Raw genomic sequence first — 24,146 nt, 5'->3', positions numbered from 1 at the left:
CCTAAATTTTATCATGTATCACACATTGACCCCAAAACTTTCAGTTTGTTTAGTTTTACTTTTACTTTGTAAACACTAATGGCAGACGACAAGCAAACATCTAGTGATAGTAGCAAATTAGATTTTAGTGACCAAATTATATCATCATGATAATTAAGTTTATTCACAACAATTATAAATATATCCCTTAAGACTATTTAAATGCAAAACGGGATGCTCCTGCTTTGTATTTTCCCATATAACTATACAACTTCTTGGATAAAATTTGTATTTTCCCATATAACTATACAACTTATTGGATAGAATTTATGTTTTACAGAGTGGACTAATCACAAAATGGTTTAAGAAATGATCAAGGAGGAGAGTCCAGAGCCACATCAATTAAAGCTTCTTGCTTTTGATAGATTTCTTCATTTTGGAGGATTTGATTGGGGTCTCCTTGAAGGCAGAAGGGCAAAGCTCACTGATACTACACACTCCGCAGCGTGGTCTTAGCGGTGTGCATATCTTTTGTCCGAAACCTACCTGTATGAGTTTCAGACCCAAAAAAATGGAAGAGGGGATTCATTTGAGTCTATTACAAAGGACATGTTCATAATAGTATGTTCATGCATCTCTTGGAATCTCACCAAAAGAAAGTTAATAGCAACCCATTCTTCTTTTGGAAGCCATTGTTGCAGAGCTACTCTAGTTTCCTCGGGAGAAGACGTTTTCTGGTGACAAAGAGCAGACAAAACATGAAATCAAATATTTATTAAAGTGTTCAGAGCTAATCTTTATCAAAGGACCTGTTTTGTTCCTGGTTTAGACACCCAACCAAGCCGATTGCAAATGCGATGCACATGTGTGTCTACACAGATCCCTTGAACATCATTCCATGCTATATGCAAAACCTATTGCAGGACATCACTAAACCTTTGAGAACTATTTTAAACATGCATCTCTCTTACAATACTGACTAGTTTCTTTGAGTTTTACCAGATGAGCAATCTTAGGACCAACTCCTGGAAGTGAGAGTAGCTCTTCCAAAGACCTTGGAATGTCACCGTCATACTTCGTGAGACAAATCTTTGCAACTTTCTTCACATTAGTTGCCTTTCTAGTATAGAACCCGACCTAAGAGTAAAGGGCAATCAATTTTCATATCGTTATTAAATTGACCGCAAAACATTTTCAGTTATAGTGTTTCTCATTCCTTTCCATTATCTATTTTTTTGAAAACTTTTCATAAACTCATAGAGGCCTTCAATAACAAGAAGTAAAATAAAGTACCGGGTAAATCAATTCCCTTATGGTTGATTCATCAGCTTTATCAATGGCCTCAGGAGTGAGAAGGCCATTTAGACGAAGACGTTCTACTGCGGCTGCATATTAGAAGTCAGATATACTAGAATGGTGAAACTAAGCGTTCTCTCAACATGGAGTAAGAGTTCAAAATGAAAACGCACCACCAGTTACGTGATCTTTAGTCTGACTTGAAAGAAGTGTTCCTATCAGTACATAAAATCGCCTTTCCTAGAAATAATAAGAGATAAGTTGAGAAGCAAAATCAAAAACGAAAAGGGCAAACCTATTTAAATTTATAAAATGTAGAAACTTTCCAACAGTCACAAACCCAGTAATAGAACCAGATGGAGTAAGACATTCTACCTTGGGAGGTAAAAAGCTTCCGGTTCTATCACAATTTAAAGGGTCAACTGTTGCTTCTTCTGAAGATGTCATTTTTCGAATACCCTCCAGCACCTTTTCCCAGTTTTGAGGTGGTCTGCCTAGATACGATTAACATCATAGGGAGGGAGAGGGACACATTCCATTTCCCATAAATAATCCAAGATGCATGCCACTAAGAGTAGTAGTGTCGCATTGAAAGCAAACCTGCTGTTCTGATTGACGATGCGGACGTGCTAGCTTCTGTTGATTTTACATATGAGTTTAGTTTTGACTCCCCTGCAAAACCATTTCATACAAGAATTTCTGGCTCAGTCACATTATATCTTTCAATCCACTAGACCGTCTCAAATGTGACTTGTTTATAACGAATATTAAAGGGAAAATTTAACTGTACAGTACACTAAGACTTACTAGATGAAAAATCTTCTATATCTGGTAACAATCCACACATCTCCTGCATCATTACATAAACGAGTAGAAAAGTGAGAGTAATAACATAAGTTTTAATCAGAGAAAATATTTTTTTTTTAAAAATGATTGTCTACAAAGCTCCAAACTCTCAAGATAGCATTTCGCAAATGTAAATGTATAAAAAAACTGTTTCTCATTTCCAGAAACTGTTTACAGGCCAAAGGATCAAAAAAAAAAAAATTGGCTACAAAGCTCTAAATTTTGAAGAGTTAGTCATAGTATTAGAAATTTTCCAAAACCCTATTCTACAATGCAATCAAAAACGAAGAAACGTTACTTCACGGGCACTGATTCCTCTGTTTGAAACTTTCTCCACAGGCTCCAAATCTTCCTGCTTTAGCCTTTTCTTCCTTAGAGGTGATGATACTCGCCTCTCAAAACCGGAAGCTTTATTGGCTGATTCTGATATCCAAGCATCGAATTAAACAATCTACGCCGTTCGATCAGAAAATACAAAATTCACCATAAACCCCACTACCTGAATTACAAGTGGAATTGGAATTGGAACGAAGACTTAGGGATTGTGCGGAGATGGATTTGGAAGACGATCGAGTAGAGTACATCATCCGGCGATTCATAGCGTTAAAGGCTCGAGCAGAGGTGATGAGAATCATAAGAGCTAACTTTCCTTCAAATTCAAATGGACCATATACAAACAAGCAAAGCTAAGATCCTCAGAAAAAAGAAAAACTATTTATTTTTAGTTTTAATCATCCCTCCCTATTTATTGCTTTCATGGGCCACGATTTAGTAATTTGATTGCGTCCACATACTTTTTAAGCCCAGTTATAGCTACGACTGGGTTGATGTTTGAACAAGGGTAAAAAATACCCAAATCAACCAATTTCGCGCCTTCTTACCAACGGTAAATAAAATCAATTTTATAAAAACACTCTTTCATTCCGAATTTTAATTGACATTTTATATTTGTGCATTTTAATTGACATTTTAAAAATATTCTAAAAATAAAATATAATACCTATAATTTAACTATATTTCAGGCAATAAAAAAAATAAAATACAAATATAAATATAAATAGTCATACAATATATAAAGTTAATAAATTTTGCATTTAAATTTTAAAAGAACACTTATTTTATAACAATAAATTATTAGAGCAACATTAACAGATGGGTTCTTTAAAAAGGTTACTAACACCAAAATATTATTATTTAAAAAAATTATAATTAAATTATTAAACTTTAACTAAAACTAAATAGTTTAACTACTTACTTGCTGCCACATGGAGGAAGAAGTTTTTATAAGTATTTTGCAGAGACTTAATTAAGAACTTATGGGTATTATATTCTCTCTTCTAATTTTGTATTTTTCTTTTTTTCTAAAATCATTAGATACTCATTAAAATTCTATGGCTATGAATGATTGTTTGGTACATCTAGCTACATATTTTAAAAGTAAACATATACTTCAGCTAGTATTTACTATTTAGTCAGTGAAAAAGTTTTCACTTAACTTTTTGCTTGTCACTATTGAAACAGAGTAAAATTTTTTTTTTTTCTTTCTTGGTTTATGGAGAGAAACATATGTTGCGCTTGTTTTATTTTTTTTTCTCTCTTTTTATTGCAATTTTTACTCCACTATTACTCTCCCTTATACAATTACGATTTAAAATGAAGTGGAGTCTGTATTATATTAAGGGATTGACTGGTTTTCCCGCTATCACCCGCAAACGCAGCTTTTGCGATTGGTAGCGGTTGACGGCGTTTCAAAACAATCATACAAACCGCTACAAATCGCTTCAAACCGCTCCGAACCTCTTAAAATCAAAAGCTGGTTCCAGCTAGCGTTTGCGGTTGCGGGCGGTTGCGGTTGGATAAAAAAATATTAAACTTTTTTTTCTAAATATTTTAAACTTAAAAATTTAAAATTTAAAATATTATACATAAAAATATATACACATTTTATATATTAATTTAAATTCACAAACAATATAGTATTTTTTTTATAAAAACTTTAAAGTAGCTATTCATCATAATTTTTAAAAGTTAATATACATACATATATAAAGATATACACATATATAAAAAAGAAACAAAATATTCTTTAAAAGTTTTAATATAAATCTTCATAAAATATATTAAAACTATAACTTTCAACTACTTAAAAAATTAAAAAATAAACTTAATATTATTATTAATCATATTATATTAACAGTTATTATATTTTATCACAATAGTATGTTTTTATATTTTATAAAATTATAATATGTTTATATTGATAATTTATTATTAAACCGCTGCAATGTCTCATAATCAACCAGTCACAAACATCCCGCAAACGCAACAATTTTTAAATGTTATGCCAGTCATACAAAACGCCATGTAACACTTGAAATCGCAACCATCCGCACCCGCAAACTCCCGCACCCGCAACCGCAACCGCTGCGTTTGAACCAGTCAGGATTGGACAGAACGAGGCCAGGTGTGTAGCCTCTCAAGGGTTAAAGGGAAAGCCGAAAGCGTTAGATCGCGTGGATCCCACCATTGTCTCCGCTATGGCTCGCACCACGAGTGCAAGTGGTCAAACTCAGCTTTATACAGAAATGGAGTTTTAATATATTAATCTAAAAGTATAGCAAATTTTCAAGAAAAAAAAAGTGTATTCGGTGGAATTTAGTTTTCATTACTCCCAAAATTCAGTAGGTTCATTTTTAAGAAGAAAAAGCTCCTAACATTTAATTTGTAGATATGCCTGGAAAATAGACTTAAATGTAGTAAATTTTTGGACCATGTATTAATAATAGTGAGCTCAACAACAATAATGATGTGACTTTGTAATCTTCTCATACCAGCTAAATTATAGAGCGACAAAGACAAGGGAACGTGGGTTTGTTGGTCTATATTCATCTTCAGTTTACGATCTCTCCATTCGTTTTCATTCACGTGTCCCAAGTAGTAACTCCAACTGTATATCTTTGGTGTCACAACCACGTCCAGGTCCTTACATTTACACTATTGTTTCTCGCACTCACAAATAGACTTCTTTACAACGTGACAATTATATATTTGCTCATACCATATATGTATACACATCGCATAACTAGTGGTGTTGGTACGCATCTATCTATCTATACATCTATCTTATTAAAACAGAAATATTCTGTTGGACCTAACATTTATTTTGTAAGTTTTTAAATTAAATACACTTTTATACTTTATAGTTAAACATACATTAAATCACTAATCTTTCTTTCTTTATATTACTATCCATGTTTCTAAACAATATACTTATTTCTTTATACTACTATCAATATTTCCAAACAATATATTTTTATACTACTATCAATGTTTCCAAACAATACAATAAGTAATCTTAGTTATTTTATATCTATCATTTTCTCTTTAAAATTTTGTAGAAACGTCATAATTTCATAAATTGCCAAATAATGAACTTTAAAATTTGGATTATAAGATTACAAATTATGAAACTATTACAATTTAAATCCAATTAGATTACATATGGGTCATCCATCAGTTCAATCGGTTAGTCTCGGGTTTTAGTGATTTTTTAATATGAATATTTTAAAAACATAAATTGAATTGTCAGATCTCCGGATTAACCGGTGTTGTCACAATCGGGTTGAATTTAAAAACACTGATTTAAATGCAAAAATATTTTAAATACACACTCTTTAAAAATTACCAAAATATTTGTTAAGTTATTAGTAAAAATTTTCATCGTAAAATATCCCGCGCTTCAAAAAGCGCGGATCAAAATCTAGTACATTTTAAAACTGATGGCTGATTAACGTGGACATGTGACTTGAGAGTTACGGATGATTGATCATTTAAAAACCGAAAAACTTTCTAAAAATCTTTTAATGGAGTAATAATGATAATTGATACGAAAGTAATTACTTGTGGCCGCGAATTTTGTTTTCAATTATTGCTTGGGTCCCATAATTTTAATATGACATTTAGTCACGCTAGAAAATGTTACCCATCCATCATCATGGACGAACGTACATCCAGCTCATTGCGGCTTCTATAAGTAACTAGATCAACTCTACATCTCTCTCCCGACAAGACACTAAACTGAAAGAGAAACAGAGAGAAACACAGAGGCCCTGATAAGTAAAAAGACACATAACTGAGAATAATGGGTTGTGTTCGATGTAAATCACCAGATACTTCTGACAGTGCTGGATCATTAGTCGCCAGCGGCCAGAGTTGGAAGAAGCTGGAGAGGAAGAAGAGCAATGTCTTGCTGGAAGGTTACGTGGAGACTCTTGCCACGCTGGATAATCAGGATGATCTGCCAAGAGCCAAGAGCTTGACTGATGACGATCTTGAAGATCTCAAGGGTTGTCTTGATCTTGGTTTTGGGTTCAGCTACGACGAGATCCCTGAGCTCTGCAACACTCTACCTGCTTTAGAGCTTTGCTATTCCATGAGCCAAAGATTCTCTGACGATAAGCAGAACAACAACAGGTCACCAGAAAGTTCCTCGGTGGACCATTCTCCCTCTCCTCCAATCGCCAACTGGAAGATATCTAGCCCTGGTAAGTAATCTCATTCGTCGGTTTGGTTGCTTAGCGTTAGTGTTTGAACAAGTGTTGAGGTTGCTTTTTGTTCCTCAGGTGACAATCCGGATGATGTGAAAGCTAGGCTCAAGTACTGGGCACAAGCCGTTGCCTGTACTGTCCAATTATGCAGCTGAACGTATCATTATCACGTCTGAATATTATCCAGCTGAGGAGGAGATCTCAGGAAGGCATTGGAAGGTCTGGAAATTGACAATTATCTACTGTGATTCTTGACTACAATTACCATGTATGTTAGTCTAATTATTTTAATGAACGGAGATAAAGGTATACTGAATAAAAAAATATCAAATTCCTTTGTTATATCCCTGCTAGTCTCAACTTTTGAGAGCTTAACACCTGACATCTAAACAGCCGGATTCTTGTCCTTTCTGCTTTCTAGTATTCATTTCACTCACCTGACTGTGTCATGGATTACTGAAGTAGTTAATCAAACTGTGTATGTAAATTTAGTGTGATGTTGTGTTTTATGAATGAATATGCTTAAGCTACAAAATAAAGCTTAGTACATGTGAGAAATAAAAGCTGGATTGTTGTCCTTGCAGTGGTGAGACTTGTGTTTGTGAGAGCTATTACTAACTAGTTACGGACCTCTACTGCTGAGTTCACTAATACTAACTTGGTAACTATATCATCATAAACTTCTTTATGAAGGCAAATGACAATACTAACTATGCTGCACCGGGACGAATACATGGCAGAAATAAGTACTGATACAAAGACGAGAAACAGCGAAATTAAAACTTTATAAATATGGATATGACATATATATATCAGTAGAAATATACATATACTTATAAATTTTTAAAATGAAAAGAATATCATAAATCTTTACATAAAAATACTTTAGTAAGATAATTTAAATAACAATTATAAAGTTTAATCATTAAACTACTTATTGTTAACTTATCTTCATCTGGTAAAATGTTCATAAACTCCAAAAACCGAAAATAAGATTACAAGTGCAGTTTTTAATTTTAGTTTAAAATTCTACTTTTATTTTCATTTAATTTTTTTGGATAAAAGTAAATGAATTAATTTAAAATATAATATTTTGAAGCAAATATGTTTTAGAACATTTTGTATATCAATTTAACATTTTCATGAACTTGTCCCTCAGTCGACTCTGTGCTGTTCCCAAGCCATCCCAAACTTTGAAACATATCTAATACATCAGTCAATTTGGCGTGTTTTATATTGCTACTATCTTCTGCTTGTTCTATCTTGGTCAAGTATGTTGAAGCTTAACATCTTTTGACTAAATTGCATAATTTTGTGATGCTCGTTGGAGTGGGAGTAAAAGAAAAAGATAGAGGATTTCATATGCTATGTGTGTTCATATATATTCTTCGTTTTTCAATAAATGTCTTAATTAGTGAATAAGTTGATGACTTATTACAATTGATACTGACTTAGATGTTGTGAAAATGAGTAACCCACTTTATATATCTTTCGAGTTCGTGTAACTATAACCTTACGTAGCTTCTGGTGAATATTGTCTCCACTCTAGAAGATAGTCTTAAAAGGCTCAAAGACATACTAAAAAAAAATACAAATTATCTTAATTAATGAAATTCTGAACATTAGACTCATGTTCATGCAAGTGTTTGTTTAGGACAAGTTATTGGTTTTGACTGAGCTCTGTATATACAACATAACAATACCGAGTTAGACTAGCAATGGTTGAGTAATTATTCACATTCTAAATGCTCTTCAGAATACAAATTTTCAGCTCTCTGTACTAATGAGGCACATAGCAAACCAAATGTAAATGAGAATCGCCACCCTCTTCGTTTACAATAAGCCTAACTTAAACCTTTGGGCCATACAATAAAAAGTAGAATCAAAACTCTAATTTAAAAGCTCTTTGGTCCATACAATTATTAAACACATAAGTCGGCATTTCGGTTTAATTATAGACTCAATTTGATTTTTTGGGTCTAAGAAAAACTTAACCAAAATCAATCCAAATTATTTTGGTTTAGTTTGGATTTAATTTAGTTTGGATTTAATTTAGTTTGGTTTGTGGTCGGTTCTTTAGTTTAGTTTGATTTATATTTGGTTCGGTTTAATTTGGTTTTATTTATATTTAATCAGTTTAATCGAGTTATCTTTTTAGCTTTGTTCTAGTTCAGTTATAAAAAATAATAATATAAAACATAAATAAATCATTATTTGACACTAAATAACTATTTCCTTCATCACAATAAAAGTGCAGAACATGTAATCCAATAATTTTGTATTATTATCCTTAAACCTAATATAAATATCATAAATGATTTTTTTGATTTTGATGAATTCATTTATTTTATTTTAACTGTGTTTATTCTATTCATTTAGAAGTAAAATGTGTAAGTTTTTGTTTAGTTTGTTTAATTTAAATGGTTAAATATATTAAATCTTAATATTATTTTTATATTTTGTTAATCTAACTAAAAATATTTTGGTTTTTCGATTTGGTTCAGTTCAAACCCAAACTAAGTCGAACTATTTGGGTTGATAAAATATTGAACTAAATAGTTTAAACATGTACTTCGGTCTAGTTTGGGTTTTAGTTCGGTTGGAGCGGTCTAGTCTGGTTCGGTTCGATTTTCTGACCACTCTTAATTAAACAGTTTAATGGGCTTTTCTTTAATAATTATTGTATATGGGCTTCTCATATAAGTCAACATTAGAAAAAAATCGAAAAGTCCACGAAGGCAAAATAAAAATACGGAGAGGCTGCCTCTATTGCATTTGTATTGGTCGTAGAAACTGACCAACAAACTTACTCTGATATTTTTCTCTCTCAACTTCCCAGCTCCCTCGTCGCCGTCGTCGTCGTCGTCGTCGTCGTCGCCGGCGCGGTTCCCGTCATCTCCTCCGCCCCTACCAAATCAGGCCGCGAGGGAGAAGGAAGATGATTACCTCATCGATCGCAAAATTAACGCTGATTTCGATTCTCACTGCTCTTCTCTGCGTCTCTTCGAATCCGGGAGTGTTCAACGTAAAGTACCGTTACCCTAGGCTCCAAGGCTCCCTCAGCGCCCTCAAGGAGCACGATGACAAGCGCCAGCTCACAATTCTCGCCGGAATCGATCTTCCTCTCGGTGGAACCGGTCGCCCTGACATCCTAGGGTATCGTTTCTGTAATATGATCGTCTTAGCTCTATTTATTGAATCCTATTGATCTCTCTATTTGGTGCTGTCTCAGGTTGTATTACGCGAAAATTGGAATTGGGACACCTGCGAAGAGCTATTACGTTCAAGTGGACACAGGGAGTGATATCATGTGGGTTAACTGCATCCAATGCAGACAGTGTCCTAAAAGAAGCAATCTTGGTGTAAGCCTTCACTTTTGGAGATCAGTAGCTTGATTCCTTATTTTTAAAAGCTTTGGTTTTTTTTTGATATGTTGTATAGATCGAGCTGACACTCTACGACATTGAGGAGTCAGAGAGCGCCAAGTTGGTTTCTTGTGATGAAGACTTTTGCTACCAGATCAGTGGCGGTCCTCTCTCTGGCTGCAAAGCTAACATGTCGTGTCCTTATCTTGAGATTTATGGAGATGGCAGCTCTACTGCTGGCTATTTTGTTAAAGACGTTGTGCAGTATGATAGTGTGGCTGGTGATCTCAAGACTAAAACGGCTAATGGTAGTGTCATTTTTGGGTAAGTCAATTCTCGCTTTAACTTTTCTGAATACTTAGACATTTGAAAAGAGCAGAAGTTTTTCCTTGCTTGTGGTCACTGTTTATACATGGGAGAGAGGCTATGTAAAACTGATTAACTGGCGAACAATTCATAAAGCACATGGGTAGGGCAAACAGATAAAAGTTGATTGGTTCGAGAAATAATCTTAAGATTCTAAACGAATTAAGAGTGCATCCTCGAATCTGTTCTGTGTGTTTTTTTTTCAAGTTTAAAGTAACATGTGAACAAGTTCTCCACCATGTGTGGTGATATTCTCGTGAAGTGAATAAGTTCTACACCATGTCTGGTGATATTCTCGTGAAGTGAATAAGTCTCCACCATGTCTGGTGGTATTGCTGATAAACAATATGCCTTACTGAAAGATCTTTTGTTTTGGATTATGATAACTGATTGATTTGATTATTGTGGTTAGGTATCTTTTAAATCCCTAAAATTCTGTAAAAATTATATTCCAGATGTCCATTTCAATTTTTTTTTCAAGGAATTTTACTGGGTCATTCCTCATTGCCGCTTACATATCCTTAATGTTTTAATTGTAATATGATTTTGAAGGTGTGGTGCTAGGCAGTCAGGAGATCTTGACTCTTCTAATGAAGAAGCACTTGACGGAATACTTGGATTTGGGAAAGCTAATTCCTCAATGATATCCCAGCTGGCGTCATCAGGAAGAGTGAAAAAGATATTTGCTCATTGCTTAGATGGAAGAAATGGAGGTGGTATATTTGCCATTGGACGTGTTGTACAACCAAAAGTAAACATGACACCATTGGTACCCAATCAGTATGTCAATATTGGTTTCTTTTTCAATCATATGCTGGAAATGAAATCTTTGCCTTACAATTTGGGTAGAAATCTTAGTGAGATACCAGTAGGCACGGCCACCATGCCAATCATGTTATAGTCCTGCTTTAGACTAGTTTTGCACGCTTGCTGCCCTATAAACCTCTTGGTCTACAATGGAATAGCTGGAGTGTTTACTTGAAATAGATTGAATATTCTTGCGTTTACTGGAGTGGTGAATGTACTCGATTCTCTAGTTCTTTTCTGTTAATAGACTATTTTTTCCTTTTTGATTGTAGACCACACTACAATGTAAATATGACAGCAGTTCAAGTTGGTCAAGAGTTTCTAGATATCCCAGCTGATTTATTCCAGCCGGGAGATAGAAAAGGAGCAATAATCGACAGTGGTACGACCTTGGCCTATCTTCCAGAGATAATCTATGAACCATTGGTGAAGAAGGTACATTGCATGAAAAACTTCCAAGTTCTCAGAGATTTCTTTTCTGCAGATTATGTGCTCATAAATCTGGATCTCTCTTTGTTAGATAACCTCGCAGGAGCCTGCTCTGAAAGTTCACATAGTTGATAAAGATTACAAATGCTTTCAGTACTCTGGAAGGTTAGTTTTAGGCCTTGAGTTTATTATTAATACTGCAAAACAATGAATAGCGTACCTTACACAATGATTTTATAATTAACCACATGTTACCTTTACTGGCAGAGTTGATGAAGGGTTTCCGAATGTCACTTTCCATTTTGAAAACTCGGTTTACCTCAGGGTTTATCCTCATGACTATTTGTTCCCTTATGTAAGCATCTTCAGCCTTTTCTGGTTGATTTGTCCTATCAAGGCAACCTATTTCGCCTCGTACTCATGAAACCAAATTTTCACAGGAAGGAATGTGGTGCATTGGGTGGCAAAATAGTGGAATGCAATCCAGAGATAGGAGAAACATGACACTTTTGGGAGGTACGTTAAGAATACTCACAAACCTTTCTTCACTCCTGTGTTCCGTCATCTCTACCATTGTAAATTAAGATCTATAGCATGCTATGCATAATACAAAATCACGTCTCAATGAAGAAGTTTAGTGAGTCTTCCTCCACCCAGTTTGAATCAATCCCATGCCCACAGTATCTTACATTCCTTTTGCAGATTTGGTCCTTTCAAACAAGCTTGTTCTCTACGATCTAGAAAATCAGCTTATCGGGTGGACTGAGTACAACTGTAAGTGTTAAACCGACCAAGATTCAATTCTCACAGATTTTGTGAAAGATTCCGAATATGAAACACAAACTGTCTTCTCTCTTTGCAGGCTCATCAAGCATAAAAGTAAAAGATGAAGGAACAGGAACAGTTCATCTAGTAGGCTCACATTTTATCTCTTCTGCATTTCCTCTAGATACCTCATTGCTTTTGCTTTTGTTAGCTTTTCTCATTACTCTTTTCCTCCTTTAGTAGAGACAGCATATAGATTCTCCTTTGTATATAGATTCAACATATTGCTTGCGCAAATGGTAAAAAGGTGATCTGAATATATAGTAATACAAAGAAAAACCAGCAGCTTCATGAACAGATAGTTCTATTTTTATTGATTTAAAGCATTTTATTGAAGGAATGAGTCAAAGGATATGACCAATAATGGTCACAGGCATAGAGAACCAAAAAATAAAGAAATAAAGTTAACAGCACAAAGGACTAAGCGAAGATGACTTCTAAGAAACTATGCATCTCTTATTTCTGACTCAAGACTTAATCCCCTGTTCAATCTCTAATCACAGTGCTTACAAATCAATGTTTTTCTACAAATTAGTGGGAAACAAACTAAACTTTTCGTTACAACAAAGTCAACAAAAGTTTGTAGTTGGGTCAAAACCATTCTCTCCCAGGCTTTCGTTTTCTTCTATCATCACCTCTCAAGCCTCGGTCCATTCTTTTAACTCACAGGGAGAAGCATAGATATTTGCCTGTTGTTCTTCGGCCTCTGCGTCATTAACAACACCTCGACATCTTGGGAAGCCACAGTAACATGCAAGTCGCTCATCAATTGAAAAGAACCTGTAAGTTTTGAGATAAAATATCAGCAAATGATAAAAGAATCTCAAAAGCACCTGATAAATAAAGAGCAAGAAGAAAAAAAACCTGTAATCGTACGTCAGCTCTTCCCATTTTGCGACATCCCTCTTTGCAAATATGATAATATGCTCATCATCATTAACCCTAATGACTCGAGAATAGCAATTTGGCTGTACAAAAGTAAATCACAAGTAATGTAATTGTATTGCAGATGCTAATTAAGTCAAATTCGAATACTCAAAAAGAGTTATTGACCATACCTCACATGAGTGATTGATCAGATGGGCAATGCTCCCTGTCCTTGTTGCATCTATGACCCGCTCATTGTCAATTCTAAACATGTAGGTCCCAGCACCCTGTATCATAACATTTATTGTTTGATAAACTGATATTTTACAATTCAATACTTAACCGAAAATATCAGTGAGATACTAAGGGAAAGGTAAAATAATGTTCCAGTGCTCAAGGATTAATGTGCTGATAATTAGTTAAAAATTGCTTATAGAATCTTCTATCGAGTATTATGTACAAGGTCAGATACGCACCACCATTGAGTTGTATATAAGATGTTCTCTCTTGTCAGCTATCGAAGGCCTAACGAGTTCTCCAGTGTACTCAATCACCTGCACCCACCCAATTCACAGTATTCTCATGACTGACACTTAGCCATACAAGAACTGGAAGTTCAAGTTAAGAGTGCTAACCATATCTCCTGCCCTATGTGGAAGCTTTGCAAAGATCCCAAAACCATGAATTCCTGATTTCCCTGTGAAGAAAAAGGATCAGAGAGAATTGGTTCTGAGAGATAAGATAGGCTTAATGAGAAGCGTTTCCATCTAAGCCATAATATGTAGAAACGATTGCGATATTCTGAGACCCATCACACAAATGCACCATGCATCCCAAGAATTCAAGAAGAAGAAAAAGAAACTACCAGTTCTTACAAAAAATTAACTAATTTGATCTTCAAAGACATAAAGATATGGGGCAACAAACCAGAAATTTTGACATCTTTTAGGATTGCTGGTTAAATGCTTACCAAATGCTAATCTCTTCTTGTATGTTTCCTTCATGTATCTATATTTCTCGGCCATAGATAAAATCTTGCTTGGAGTAATTATCTGAGACACCTTTGATCCATGTATGCGTTCGTACGTTGAAAATTCATGCCGAGAGTATCCACCAACAATATACGGCTGATTTTCAACAAATAATCGTTTTGAAGAAGCACCAGCAAGAGCTTCGGGTTCCTTTCGTCCTCTTCTTCTGAGATAGTTATAAGGCTCTACCAGAAACAGAGGAAAACATGTTAGCAATTCTGCAAGATAGAGCTATAAACTGGCATATAGAGTTCCCCCATGAATACACGCAAGCAAAGTGTGGAAAATACATGAGACTAGATCTCTGAGCTTAATGTGTAAAAGCCAAGGTAAGAGAATAACTAGCTACACAACTCCATCCCAAAGAGATGATGTAAATCTACACATTATTCCAAACAGGTATTGATTAATGAAACTGCATACCAGTACGAGCACACCCAGATGGATTAGGAGGTGGGACATACTCCGCAGTATTATGAACAGGTTTGATCATGTACTCTGTTTCTAGGTGGATATTTGATGTTTGTCGATGCCTCTTGCAAAACGAAAGTAGGCGGATACACTGATCTGCTTCATCATCCTCCATTGATAGAATAAACAGCCTATCCTCATCCTCAAGCTACAAGAAGTCAAGACATCTTTTTGGTGAATTCTGTGGTTGAGTAAACGTATATGAATGAATGCAAAATCTCATGATCCCATATAGGATATGAAAGGTACCTCAACACAGAGACCAGCAGCTCGTGCGCATAGTGGGTGATATGCCACTCGACAAGAACTGTTTGAACACTGAAAATATGCAGCTCATTACTTTTTTTTCTTACATTTTCATTGAGAATTTTCTGCTCGAAAATACTCTTATGTGAAGGATACACAAAGAACCATTTTGTCTTGTCATCAAAAGAATTCTTACTTGGATACAGGCTCCATAGGATACCCCGCAGATGCTGCACAACAACTTCCAACGATCCTATTTCAAATGTTAAGAAAATAGCACAACTAATCAAACATCATGCGGTTACTAGAAATCACACTATGTTTCGAAGGCCACTGACTATATCTGAGGCAAAAAAATGTTAAGGAAACTGAAAATGAAGAACTCAAACCTTGTTGACTTTATTAACCCCATCAATGGGTTCCATCTTCTTGACATTCGATAAGCATGTTTCTGACAGTATCACATGGGTTTCTCACATATCTTGGAAAATAAAGCATAAAAGCATAATCCATAGCAGAAAGGATGCACATCAGAATAATATAATAAAAGGTCAAGAGTGAACCTGGGATCCATATGGCACACGCCAGATGAGCCCAGCGCCCATCAGTTGTCCGCTTCATAGCGCCACCTGAAAGATTTTTTGTTAGTCACTGATGAAAGTATATAAAGACTCCATACCGAACAGGTTTGGTCAAATTACCAACTACAGGACAGAGACAACATCGTGGAGGAATATCAACAGCGCCAGGACGACACAAGTTGCATAACCACAGAAAACCATCACGGGGTTCCAGCTGCCCATAGCATCTAGTATGGACCTAGTCCAAGATCAAATCTTTAGCATCACCTCGAAGTAGAAAGGATACCAGCCACTATAGAGTAGAAATCTTAAGTGACATAAGAAAGAAAGATCAATACCATCATCCTACATTTATCACATTGCAGGAACAGATTGTTCTCATATTCCTGCAGACAAGAAATTCTAAGTCAGAGATAAGTTATTAAAGCGTTCTATATTAAGATAAGCATAACAAAACATTGGATCATGAACGAAACATTGTTAACCTCATCCATGTGGCAGACATTGCACTTGTCAATATCTTTCCAGTCGACCCGCACAGGTCGGTAACCAGTAGGATGATCTTGATACTTCCCCGAACTAAATTTGCGCTGAGAAAACTTTGAAGTTGACCTGGATTTTAATAGCCCCTGCCAGTTAAGTCAAGCCTTATCATAGAGCATCAACGCGAAAGAATAAAATTTAACTAAGAAACTTAAAGTACAAAGAGATACAAAGAAATATTTAGTGCACATAGCTTGAATGTCCAAAACTTTCATGAAGAAAGTACCTGAACAAGTTTATCAACTTCTGGGTTGGAGAATCCAAACATATCTGTACCAGACTCATTCAGTCCGTCACCCAACATATCAGGACTATCCGAAGCACTCTGAATCTTTTTTATTCTATTATATATTTTATTCCAGCAGGCAGATGGAGTGTCTCCTTTGAACTGTAAAAAAAAATCAAGCATCAATGTAAGACATGGCTATAACATACTTTATATGCACACAAGCCTTCCAACTAGAAAACCAACCTGCTCACCGCTATTTGTGGTCACTCTGAAAACAGGGCGAGTCTTTGACTCGTCATCTCTAAGCACTTCCATCTTGTACATGGCAGATGCACCAGGATCTGCTTGAAGTCAAAGCAAGATATCAGGCATATTGTTCAACATTGCCTGATTAATATAGAAGAGAACGAAAAATAGCAAAAGATTCACCTTTTAGTGATATGAACTTCCTCATAGCTGTATACCCTTCAGGCCAAGTATGATGACTGTCCTTAAAATACTCAGAGTCAGTCACGATCCTTCCTGGAAGACAAATGATATAGGCATATGCAGAATGAGCAGAGTCCATTCCAACAAAGAATGATACACGATACTTATTTCATACATTACCAAGATTTATTATCTGCAGATCTCCTATTGTATACAAACAATTTCCAAGTTCCGCTGGTCGCAACCAGACTTTTCCCCCTTTTGTGCATTCCTCACCAGAGTTTGAGCTGTCCTCTTCTCCACTATTAGTTCTTTCAGAACAATCAGTATCAGCAACTTTTTGAAGTTGATCCATCCTTCCTGGAAGCTTAAATTCTTTTAGGTACCTGTGTAAGGTCAAATACAGCAATTTAGCACATGCATGTGATGTTAACAACTTCGCTACATTGGAAAATTAAAAATGTAGAATGCCAGTTAAAAGCAAGAGAACTTGCATTTTTGCTTCTTCCATGGCCTGCTCAAACCGAGGTTGCTTGCACTTCAGGGGAGACCTTGAGAGAAGCCCTTGAAGAAATGAGACCGCTTGCTTGGCTTGTATTCTAGACAACCAAATGACAAAATGTCAATTTCCTCATGATAAATGTACCGTAACATTCGTTTCAACAGTTCCGTAATAACGACAAACAATAACTCTAAAAGGTTTAAGAAGATTTTCTAACCTAGCAAAATCATGAGTGCCGAAAAACTGTACAAGGATTGAGTTTCCTCCAGGTGCCTTGTTGTTTAGACCTTTCCGCTTTACTGTAACAGATTCATCCACAACAATCGCTGGCCACATAGCATGACCTGTCCGGAAAAGGTATCAAACATAGCAGTATCGTAACCTCTCAGTAAACATAGTTGGCAATCCCTAGAAAACAGACATGGGTTTAGTATAAGAGCATTGACCAGTTAGTTTCGCCCATATGATGTCTCTAGGCTCAAAATCTTGACACCCCTCAAAAGAAGCAGCCAATACAACCATCTCATCATAATCTTGACCACCGACAGCCACATCATTAGTACCAAACTTCAGATTTAGCCGCTCCATCTCTTCACGAGAAACGAAATATTTGATCATTTCACGACGAAGAGCTAACTCCTCAACATCCCCATCTCCATATTTAATCTGTAGAGAAAAAGAAAACGCCCTTAGATATCCCGAGAAACAATGGCATGAGAAAAGAAAAAAAAAAAGATAAAAAAAATAGAGAGAAATAACTTACAGTGTGATGCTTATTCTCGACATTATACCCAATGATAGAACCAGTATACCAATCAGCATCCAATGGCCAAAAAACCTAGAGAAGGTTATAACAATCAATCAAAGTGTTAAACATGGAATAGAATTAGCTAAAGCCACATAACCATAAAGCTCAAACGCTTGCCTTGCATTGCAGCCCAATGAAAGTAGTAGGACCAACACCATCATGACTTAACCTGAAATATACAAACAAAGGCACATGAAGTAATGACTTTTCTACCTAAAGACTACACTGTTCGATGATCTTACTAACCTGACCCATTTCTTAGCTGAAGGAGAAGCTTGGAGTAGCTTCTTCTCCTTCCTCTTCGAAGATCCGTTTTGTTTATTAGCGTTAATTCTACATCCCCTTAAAATCGGCGTGGTAGAGATGCTTAACGTAGTCGAATCTACTCCCAGTTTCATCAGCTCGCTGTTACCAATCCTCCTTCTCTTCATCTGCTTCTCCTCCTCCTTCTCGGGTAGTCGTCTCCTGCGGCGACTGTAGACGCGAACAATCTCAGGTCGCTGACTTGGACGCGGCTCGAAATCAGCATAGGTAACTGGGAGCTGCTGCTCGGCTTTGACCTTGGTGGACATCATCACATTGTTGGCGTTATTAACACAGCACAGTGAAGAGGAGGAAGAGGAGGAAACGGAGTAGACGCGCTCGAGAGAGGCGTAGCGAAGCGGGAGATCAGCGTGGTCGTAGAGTTCGGTTTTGATTTGGATGTCTTCTTCCTCGTGGACACTCTCCATTGAAGATAGCTCACTTGCTAGTTATTGGTCGATACAATGGAATTGAAATTGAAACTGAAAAATTAGGGTTTAAGCAAAAGACGGCGGAGGAGATCGCTTTCCCGCCGGCTAAATTGGCAGGAAAGTTATCGACTTCCAGATCTGCTCCTCCTCACTCACTTTTTTAAGTGTATCTGTAAAAGACGGACAGGCAACAGTTTTAGCAAAAGACTCTCTCTCGGGTAGAGTCTTTTGAACTGATTCGAATTCAAATTCCTTCATATTTCTGAATTAATTCGGGATTAATATCAAATCAAACCAGTATTAATATTATGCATAACGAGTGACAGTTATTAAAAAGATTCCTTCTACTAAATTCAGATGAAAAAAAATTCTTAGAGTTTCCAGGTTGATTTGAAGATTATTTTAAGAATATAATTATATTTCAGATAAATATTTTTCAAAACTATAAAATAGAAAGAGATATATTACATTTTTTTTTCTTTTTACTATGAGACAACAACAATTTGATCAATTACAATGAGAAAGAAATGGAGAAAAAAGCAAATGAAAAGAGAATCAAAATATATTGTTCTTTTTGAGTATCAACTGGAGCAGCAAGAGAAACCAGAGCTCTGTTTAGAGTCAGTGTCATCGTCCTTAACGAGACTTACCCGACTCACAGTGAGTTTATCTTTGTAAGTGTCCGAGTTTAGTTGCTTACGGCTCACGTTATTGTAGATATCAAGAATCACCTTCTCGAAAGCTGTTCTAACGTTGGTCGAATCAAGAGCCGATGTTTCCACAAAGAATAGTCCTTGCGCTTCTGCTAGAGCTTTGCCTTCTTCCACGCTCACTGCTCTTATGTTTTCTAGGTCAGATTTGTTTCCCACCAACATTCTAGCCACCGTTGTATCAGAATGAACTTAAAAAAGTAAAAGAAACAAATGAATTGGTTTTAGTTCTTAGAAAGAGATGCAAAAATTACATGAAGTTGCCAAATGATTTATTTACAAATCAAAGAGCACATGAAGTTGATTACACTCGTGTTTTTTTCATTGTAACGTTTTAGCATCTTCCTAAGTTTCTAAATTCTAAAACCATTGTGATATAACTTTCTCAAGAGGTTCAAGAAGAATCTACTTTGTGTGTCCTAACAGAAACATCTTCAAATTTTTTAATTAAAAAGTCATCCCTTGACCCTTCAGATGTAATAGATAGACTAATTAATACTAACTATAACGTGATTAGCACTTGACATCTTAAGAGTTCTGCCAAAACTAGTTTTGAAAATTCCATAATTCTAGTCAACCCTACGACTTTATTTAGCAAGATCATGTCAGAATCGACCGCACCGATAGATATTCAATGGAATGATTGACATGCATCTCATCATCGTCTTCAAATCTATTAATCAGAAACGGAATAAACAGAAAAAATGGGCTATGTAACAAAATGGAGACTCACTCTTGAGCTCATCGAGCCAACGTCCGACGCTCTCAAAAGTTATACGGCGGCTAATGTCGTAGACGACGAGTGCACCGACAGCGCCACGGTAATAAGCAGAGGTAACGGCACGGAAGCGTTCCTGGCCGGCAGTGTCCCAAATCTGAGCCTTGACCTCCTTGCCATCAATATCCATGCTCTGAGTCTGAAACTCCACGCCGATCGTGGCTTTGGAATGCGCGCTGAACTCGTTCCGAGCGTACCGAGACAGGAGGTTTGATTTACCGACCGCCGAGTCGCCGATAACCACGATCTTGAAAAGATATTCTTCTCTTCCTTCGTCGTCCGAATACATTGTTATAGCTCCTCTCTCTGTTCTCGTTTCTAGAGATAGAGAAGTATGACAGGTTTTAGAGAGAGAGGAGACGGTGGACGGTGCAACAAGCTGGCAAGAGGACATACTGCGCATTAAGTGCCGGTCTTAATATCATTGACGTTTTCATGTAATTTTTTTGTCAACACGTTTTCATGTAACTTATAACCATATACATATATACGCTAAACTATATGTATAGGATAGAAAATATTAAATAGTCTAATACATTATAGTTGAAGAAAATGTAATGTATCTTTAATCAAGGTTGAATCTACGTTTGTAACGTGCATAGTCGGAAGCCCGATCCCAACATCTACTGAAAACAAAATCTAAATATACAAAACATTATTCTTACTTACAACAACTTATAATACTGTTGGAAGATACTAATTACTCCCAAAATGAGGATGTTCTTAGCTTTATTGTTGTTTAGTAAGAAACATAAGTGATTTAAGAAGTATAGAACTCGGGTAAGAATTATGTGTTTATATGTCTTACTACATGAATTGTGTGCTTGTGGATGCAAATTTTGTTACTTTTGGTTTTCTCGAAGAAGTTATAGTAAAGTTAAATTGCTATCATCCAGGCCAATTCAAAATAAAAAATGGATATTTTTTCAAGTTAAAAAGTTTATTGGATCCATAATCAGGATCAACAACATACAAATATATAATATGAAAAACAAAGTAAAAGTAAAAATATCAGAATGATCTGAATTAAGACATCAACTTATAAAATAACCAAAAACATATTAGTTTCATGAATAAGTTTCAGATGAAAATAAAGAATGAAGTAAATTTGGGTCCTTGGACTCATAACGGTGGCCAACAGTTACATAACCAAAGATGCTACTGCTGTCGCAACAATGTTGCTATCTGGTGAAGCATAATGAAGACTTCATATTCCAATTTTATGAGAAAAATATTGATTGCAATGACGAGATGATTGAGTTGTGGAATCAAAGATGAGATGATAAAATATCTCTTGTTACGACAAATGATGCTTCAAAACTTGTGCAGTTCACAACATCAAAATTATGAGAGGGCAACATGCAACACAAAGAAATGAAACAATCCATGCATACTAACAAGGATATAGTAATACATTAACAACCAATCAAAATGTTTTTTTTTTGCTTGAATTTGGGACCAGTCAAAAATGTTGTAAACAATATAATATGTGTCCAATAAAGTTTCAAAGAGGTATCTCAGCATGTGTCTGTTGTGCGTGTGCCTGCACTGGCTCAGCCATATCTTCCACAAGTTTATCTAGCTCGTCCTCAAGTTTCAGATCATCAAGATCAAGCACTTCCACTATGTGGTCAGTATCTGAAGGAGATTGAGTTTTAGCTTCTGAACTCTCTAGATTCCGATCCTTGATCTCAGCCTGTGTTTGTTGTGCCTGTGCCTCTGCCTGTGGTGGTTCAGCCAGTTCTTCTGTAAGTTTTTTCAGTTCATCATCAAGATCAAGTGCTTCCACTACGTGCTCAAGCTGTTTCTTTTGATCTTCAATTTGTGTCTGCAGCTGGGGTACACCACTTCTACATGTATGTATTGTAAACAAATATTGTAAAAATTCATATATTCAATGTAATATACAAGTTACTTACAAGTTTTCCAGTGCAATTTTCATAGCATTTGAAGCTATCTTTAGGGCATTAGCAGTGCATTAGCAGTTTCAGAAGTATCACTTGTTTGCTCTAATTTTGCTTTGCTGGTTTCAAGAGTAAAGATCTGATTGCTTAGTTGTTTGGCATGAGACTCATAGACTTTTTTCAACTTGAGAGAGTTGATAGCTGGGTGCTTAGAGATTGGAGCTAAAGTTTTAGCTTTTTCACATAATGCTTTGATTTTATTGTTCATCTTATCAAGTCTACTCTGTTGTTGTGTGATTGTTTCTTCAAGGAGTGTAATGGCTTGGTTAAGATTGGGTTTATTGACCATCTCTAATTTATTCTTCAGCCAATTCATCATCTGCAAAGTTTTGAACAGCATTGAACTCAACAGCAAACAATGAATGACAAAGAAAGATATTTAACAATTCAATCTATACTATTAAAGCAAAATACCAAATAGGTTTTTGCCCCTAGTTTTTTAATTATTTACAGTGAAATGCCATTGTAATATTAATTAATATTAATAAATAATCATCCTAAAATCTAGTTTAAGGAAATATTTAAACAACATATCTGAATGTCACCAGTAAATCATCGATCATATTTTGACCCTTAATGACCTGATTCCAACGAATCTGTGGCTATTAGCCTATTACTATAAATATAAATGATGATTCCATAGCAATTTACATGTATGAATACTTTTAATGTTCATTATTAATAAATGAATATATTTGGACACTAACATTTAAAATCTTCATATCATCATATTCTATTTAAACATGATTATAACATGATTGTATTATATAATTTGTAATCAAACCCAGTATATATATTAGCCAATAAACATGTAAATGTACTAGGAAAAAACTAAACACATAATGATATTTTATTGTTAAATAAATTGAACACATAATCTCATATATTTAATCGGGATATGTTCAATTTTGACTTGGGTCTATTCGAATTTCAAAATTTTATGCTTTAAACCATATTCTGAACATTGTGGGTTTGGTTTGGATATCTATTTAAATAGTGTAAAAATATAAAATTCAAATATACTTTAAATTCTCAAAATCCAAAACTTAATAATATATAAACATACAGTTTTTTAAGAATGCAAAATTAAATATCTAAAATAAAAATAAAAACTGGACTCATTTAGAAATTTTGATGGAGAACAAGCTTTTTAGATATTTTCTGTGTTTTGAGAATTTTAGGGTATCCGAAATATTTGGTTCGAGTCTGGTTTGAATCTGGTTCTTCAAATATTAAAATTGTATATCCAATAATGTATAAACCAATGCTGGTTTGGGGTTTGGTACTGTATTTCAAATCAGATTCGATTCAGTTCTTTGGTCCAGATATTTTGTCCAGCTCAATCATTTATGATAAACAAATTTATAAAAATAAAATTTGACTAATGCGAGTTATGTTAGACTATATCTTACTCCGTTTTAGTTTTAACTTTTAAAAATAAACTAAAACAAATACGAGACACGCCGATGCTTATTTAAATAATTTTTATAAAACTTAAAACATATAATTATAGATTGAAATTATGGTTTATGATAAACCAAGTTTTGTAAACAAAATAATCCCGCGCTTTCAAAACGCGAATCAAAATCTAGTAATTTATTTAAAGCGAATTAAAAAAAAAACTTGCAACTTACCTTGCACGGAACGCTAAGAGACGGAGAGTAAGCGCGACAGAGACGAAACAAGAGAATAAGCGCGACAGAGACGAAACAAGAGAGTAAGCGACAGAGACGAAGCAGTGAGTACGCGCGACAGGACGAAACAGCGAGAGTAAGCGGCAACGACAGACGAAA

At 35.3% G+C, this 24,146-nt stretch overlaps 5 protein-coding genes across 6 annotated transcripts; 2 read left to right on the top strand and 3 right to left on the bottom strand.

Moving 5' to 3' along the window:
* Positions 1 to 196: 196 nt before the first annotated feature.
* Positions 197 to 2,831, bottom strand: LOC108857798 (endonuclease III homolog 2, chloroplastic). 2 transcript variants are annotated; one of them, XM_057010489.1, is made up of 11 exons: positions 2,621 to 2,831; positions 2,420 to 2,538; positions 2,083 to 2,125; positions 1,876 to 1,947; positions 1,651 to 1,769; positions 1,449 to 1,515; positions 1,273 to 1,364; positions 979 to 1,116; positions 789 to 893; positions 630 to 713; positions 197 to 525 (listed from the first exon to the last, which is right to left on the bottom strand). In XM_057010489.1, the coding sequence occupies exons 1-11, from the start codon at positions 2,754 to 2,756 to the stop codon at positions 382 to 384; spliced, it is 1,119 nt and encodes a 372-aa protein (XP_056866469.1). In that variant the 5' UTR covers positions 2,757 to 2,831; the 3' UTR covers positions 197 to 381. The 2 variants fall into 2 exon arrangements, with proteins under 2 accessions (XP_056866469.1, XP_018487314.2); XM_018631812.2 differs by having other exon boundaries at positions 2,420 to 2,544; positions 2,621 to 2,830.
* Positions 2,832 to 6,150: 3,319 nt separating this feature from the next.
* Positions 6,151 to 7,084, top strand: LOC108859675 (uncharacterized). The gene is made up of 2 exons (XM_018633583.2): positions 6,151 to 6,665; positions 6,744 to 7,084. The coding sequence occupies exons 1-2, from the start codon at positions 6,263 to 6,265 to the stop codon at positions 6,821 to 6,823; spliced, it is 483 nt and encodes a 160-aa protein (XP_018489085.1). The 5' UTR covers positions 6,151 to 6,262; the 3' UTR covers positions 6,824 to 7,084.
* A 2,354-nt stretch (positions 7,085 to 9,438) lies between these two features.
* LOC108862412 (aspartic proteinase 36) lies at positions 9,439 to 12,757 on the top strand. Its single transcript, XM_018636532.2, has 10 exons — positions 9,439 to 9,824; positions 9,901 to 10,030; positions 10,110 to 10,357; positions 10,952 to 11,179; positions 11,479 to 11,641; positions 11,727 to 11,800; positions 11,903 to 11,990; positions 12,076 to 12,151; positions 12,338 to 12,409; positions 12,498 to 12,757. The coding sequence occupies exons 1-10, from the start codon at positions 9,607 to 9,609 to the stop codon at positions 12,638 to 12,640; spliced, it is 1,440 nt and encodes a 479-aa protein (XP_018492034.1). The 5' UTR covers positions 9,439 to 9,606; the 3' UTR covers positions 12,641 to 12,757.
* A 138-nt stretch (positions 12,758 to 12,895) lies between these two features.
* LOC108862411 (histone-lysine N-methyltransferase ATX2) lies at positions 12,896 to 19,066 on the bottom strand. The gene is made up of 24 exons (XM_018636531.2): positions 18,414 to 19,066; positions 18,285 to 18,336; positions 18,123 to 18,197; positions 17,806 to 18,025; positions 17,577 to 17,703; positions 17,352 to 17,456; positions 17,038 to 17,243; positions 16,858 to 16,950; positions 16,672 to 16,769; positions 16,426 to 16,587; positions 16,142 to 16,285; positions 15,995 to 16,042; positions 15,777 to 15,894; positions 15,639 to 15,704; positions 15,465 to 15,526; positions 15,272 to 15,328; positions 15,079 to 15,147; positions 14,782 to 14,977; positions 14,298 to 14,543; positions 13,963 to 14,024; positions 13,804 to 13,881; positions 13,519 to 13,614; positions 13,325 to 13,428; positions 12,896 to 13,240 (listed from the first exon to the last, which is right to left on the bottom strand). Exons 1-24 carry the CDS (start codon positions 18,896 to 18,898, stop codon positions 13,099 to 13,101), a joined length of 3,111 nt encoding a protein of 1,036 aa, XP_018492033.1. The 5' UTR covers positions 18,899 to 19,066; the 3' UTR covers positions 12,896 to 13,098.
* Positions 19,067 to 19,380: 314 nt separating this feature from the next.
* Positions 19,381 to 20,774, bottom strand: LOC108860141 (ras-related protein RABA5e). The gene is made up of 2 exons (XM_018634045.2): positions 20,345 to 20,774; positions 19,381 to 19,802 (listed from the first exon to the last, which is right to left on the bottom strand). Exons 1-2 carry the CDS (start codon positions 20,676 to 20,678, stop codon positions 19,483 to 19,485), a joined length of 654 nt encoding a protein of 217 aa, XP_018489547.1. The 5' UTR covers positions 20,679 to 20,774; the 3' UTR covers positions 19,381 to 19,482.
* Between the last annotated feature and the right edge of the window lie 3,372 nt (positions 20,775 to 24,146).

The sequence above is a fragment of the Raphanus sativus genome, chromosome 5 (genome assembly GCF_000801105.2).
Source record: "Raphanus sativus cultivar WK10039 chromosome 5, ASM80110v3, whole genome shotgun sequence".
NCBI classification, from domain to species: domain Eukaryota; kingdom Viridiplantae; phylum Streptophyta; class Magnoliopsida; order Brassicales; family Brassicaceae; genus Raphanus; species Raphanus sativus.
Note: the sequence above shows the minus strand (reverse complement) of the source record. Positions and strands in the feature narration are given on the sequence as shown.

What these genes read in the sequence shown, in the direction of transcription:
- LOC108860141 (XM_018634045.2), bottom strand. Translation starts at nt 20,678, where the DNA reads ATGTATTCGGACGACGAAGGAAGAGAAGAATATCTTTTCAAGATCGTG. An exon ending in TTGGCTCGATGAGCTCAAGA is followed by an intron (nt 19,803 to 20,344) that starts GTGAGTCTCCAT and finishes TACTTTTTTAAG; the next exon opens with TTCATTCTGATACAACGGTG.
- LOC108862411 (XM_018636531.2), bottom strand. Translation starts at nt 18,898, where the DNA reads ATGGAGAGTGTCCACGAGGAAGAAGACATCCAAATCAAAACCGAACTC. An exon ending in TCGAGAATAAGCATCACACT is followed by an intron (nt 18,026 to 18,122) that starts GTAAGTTATTTC and finishes TTTTCTCTACAG; the next exon opens with ATTAAATATGGAGATGGGGA. An exon ending in CCTATGGAGCCTGTATCCAA is followed by an intron (nt 15,148 to 15,271) that starts GTAAGAATTCTT and finishes GCATATTTTCAG; the next exon opens with TGTTCAAACAGTTCTTGTCG.
- LOC108857798 (XM_018631812.2), bottom strand. Translation starts at nt 2,756, where the DNA reads ATGATTCTCATCACCTCTGCTCGAGCCTTTAACGCTATGAATCGCCGG. An exon ending in ATCGTCAATCAGAACAGCAG is followed by an intron (nt 1,770 to 1,875) that starts GTTTGCTTTCAA and finishes AATCGTATCTAG; the next exon opens with GCAGACCACCTCAAAACTGG. An exon ending in GTCCTAAGATTGCTCATCTG is followed by an intron (nt 894 to 978) that starts GTAAAACTCAAA and finishes GTCCTGCAATAG; the next exon opens with GTTTTGCATATAGCATGGAA.
- LOC108859675 (XM_018633583.2), top strand. Translation starts at nt 6,263, where the DNA reads ATGGGTTGTGTTCGATGTAAATCACCAGATACTTCTGACAGTGCTGGA. An exon ending in CTGGAAGATATCTAGCCCTG is followed by an intron (nt 6,666 to 6,743) that starts GTAAGTAATCTC and finishes TTTGTTCCTCAG; the next exon opens with GTGACAATCCGGATGATGTG.
- LOC108862412 (XM_018636532.2), top strand. Translation starts at nt 9,607, where the DNA reads ATGATTACCTCATCGATCGCAAAATTAACGCTGATTTCGATTCTCACT. An exon ending in CTAAAAGAAGCAATCTTGGT is followed by an intron (nt 10,031 to 10,109) that starts GTAAGCCTTCAC and finishes TATGTTGTATAG; the next exon opens with ATCGAGCTGACACTCTACGA. An exon ending in TGCTTTCAGTACTCTGGAAG is followed by an intron (nt 11,801 to 11,902) that starts GTTAGTTTTAGG and finishes CTTTACTGGCAG; the next exon opens with AGTTGATGAAGGGTTTCCGA.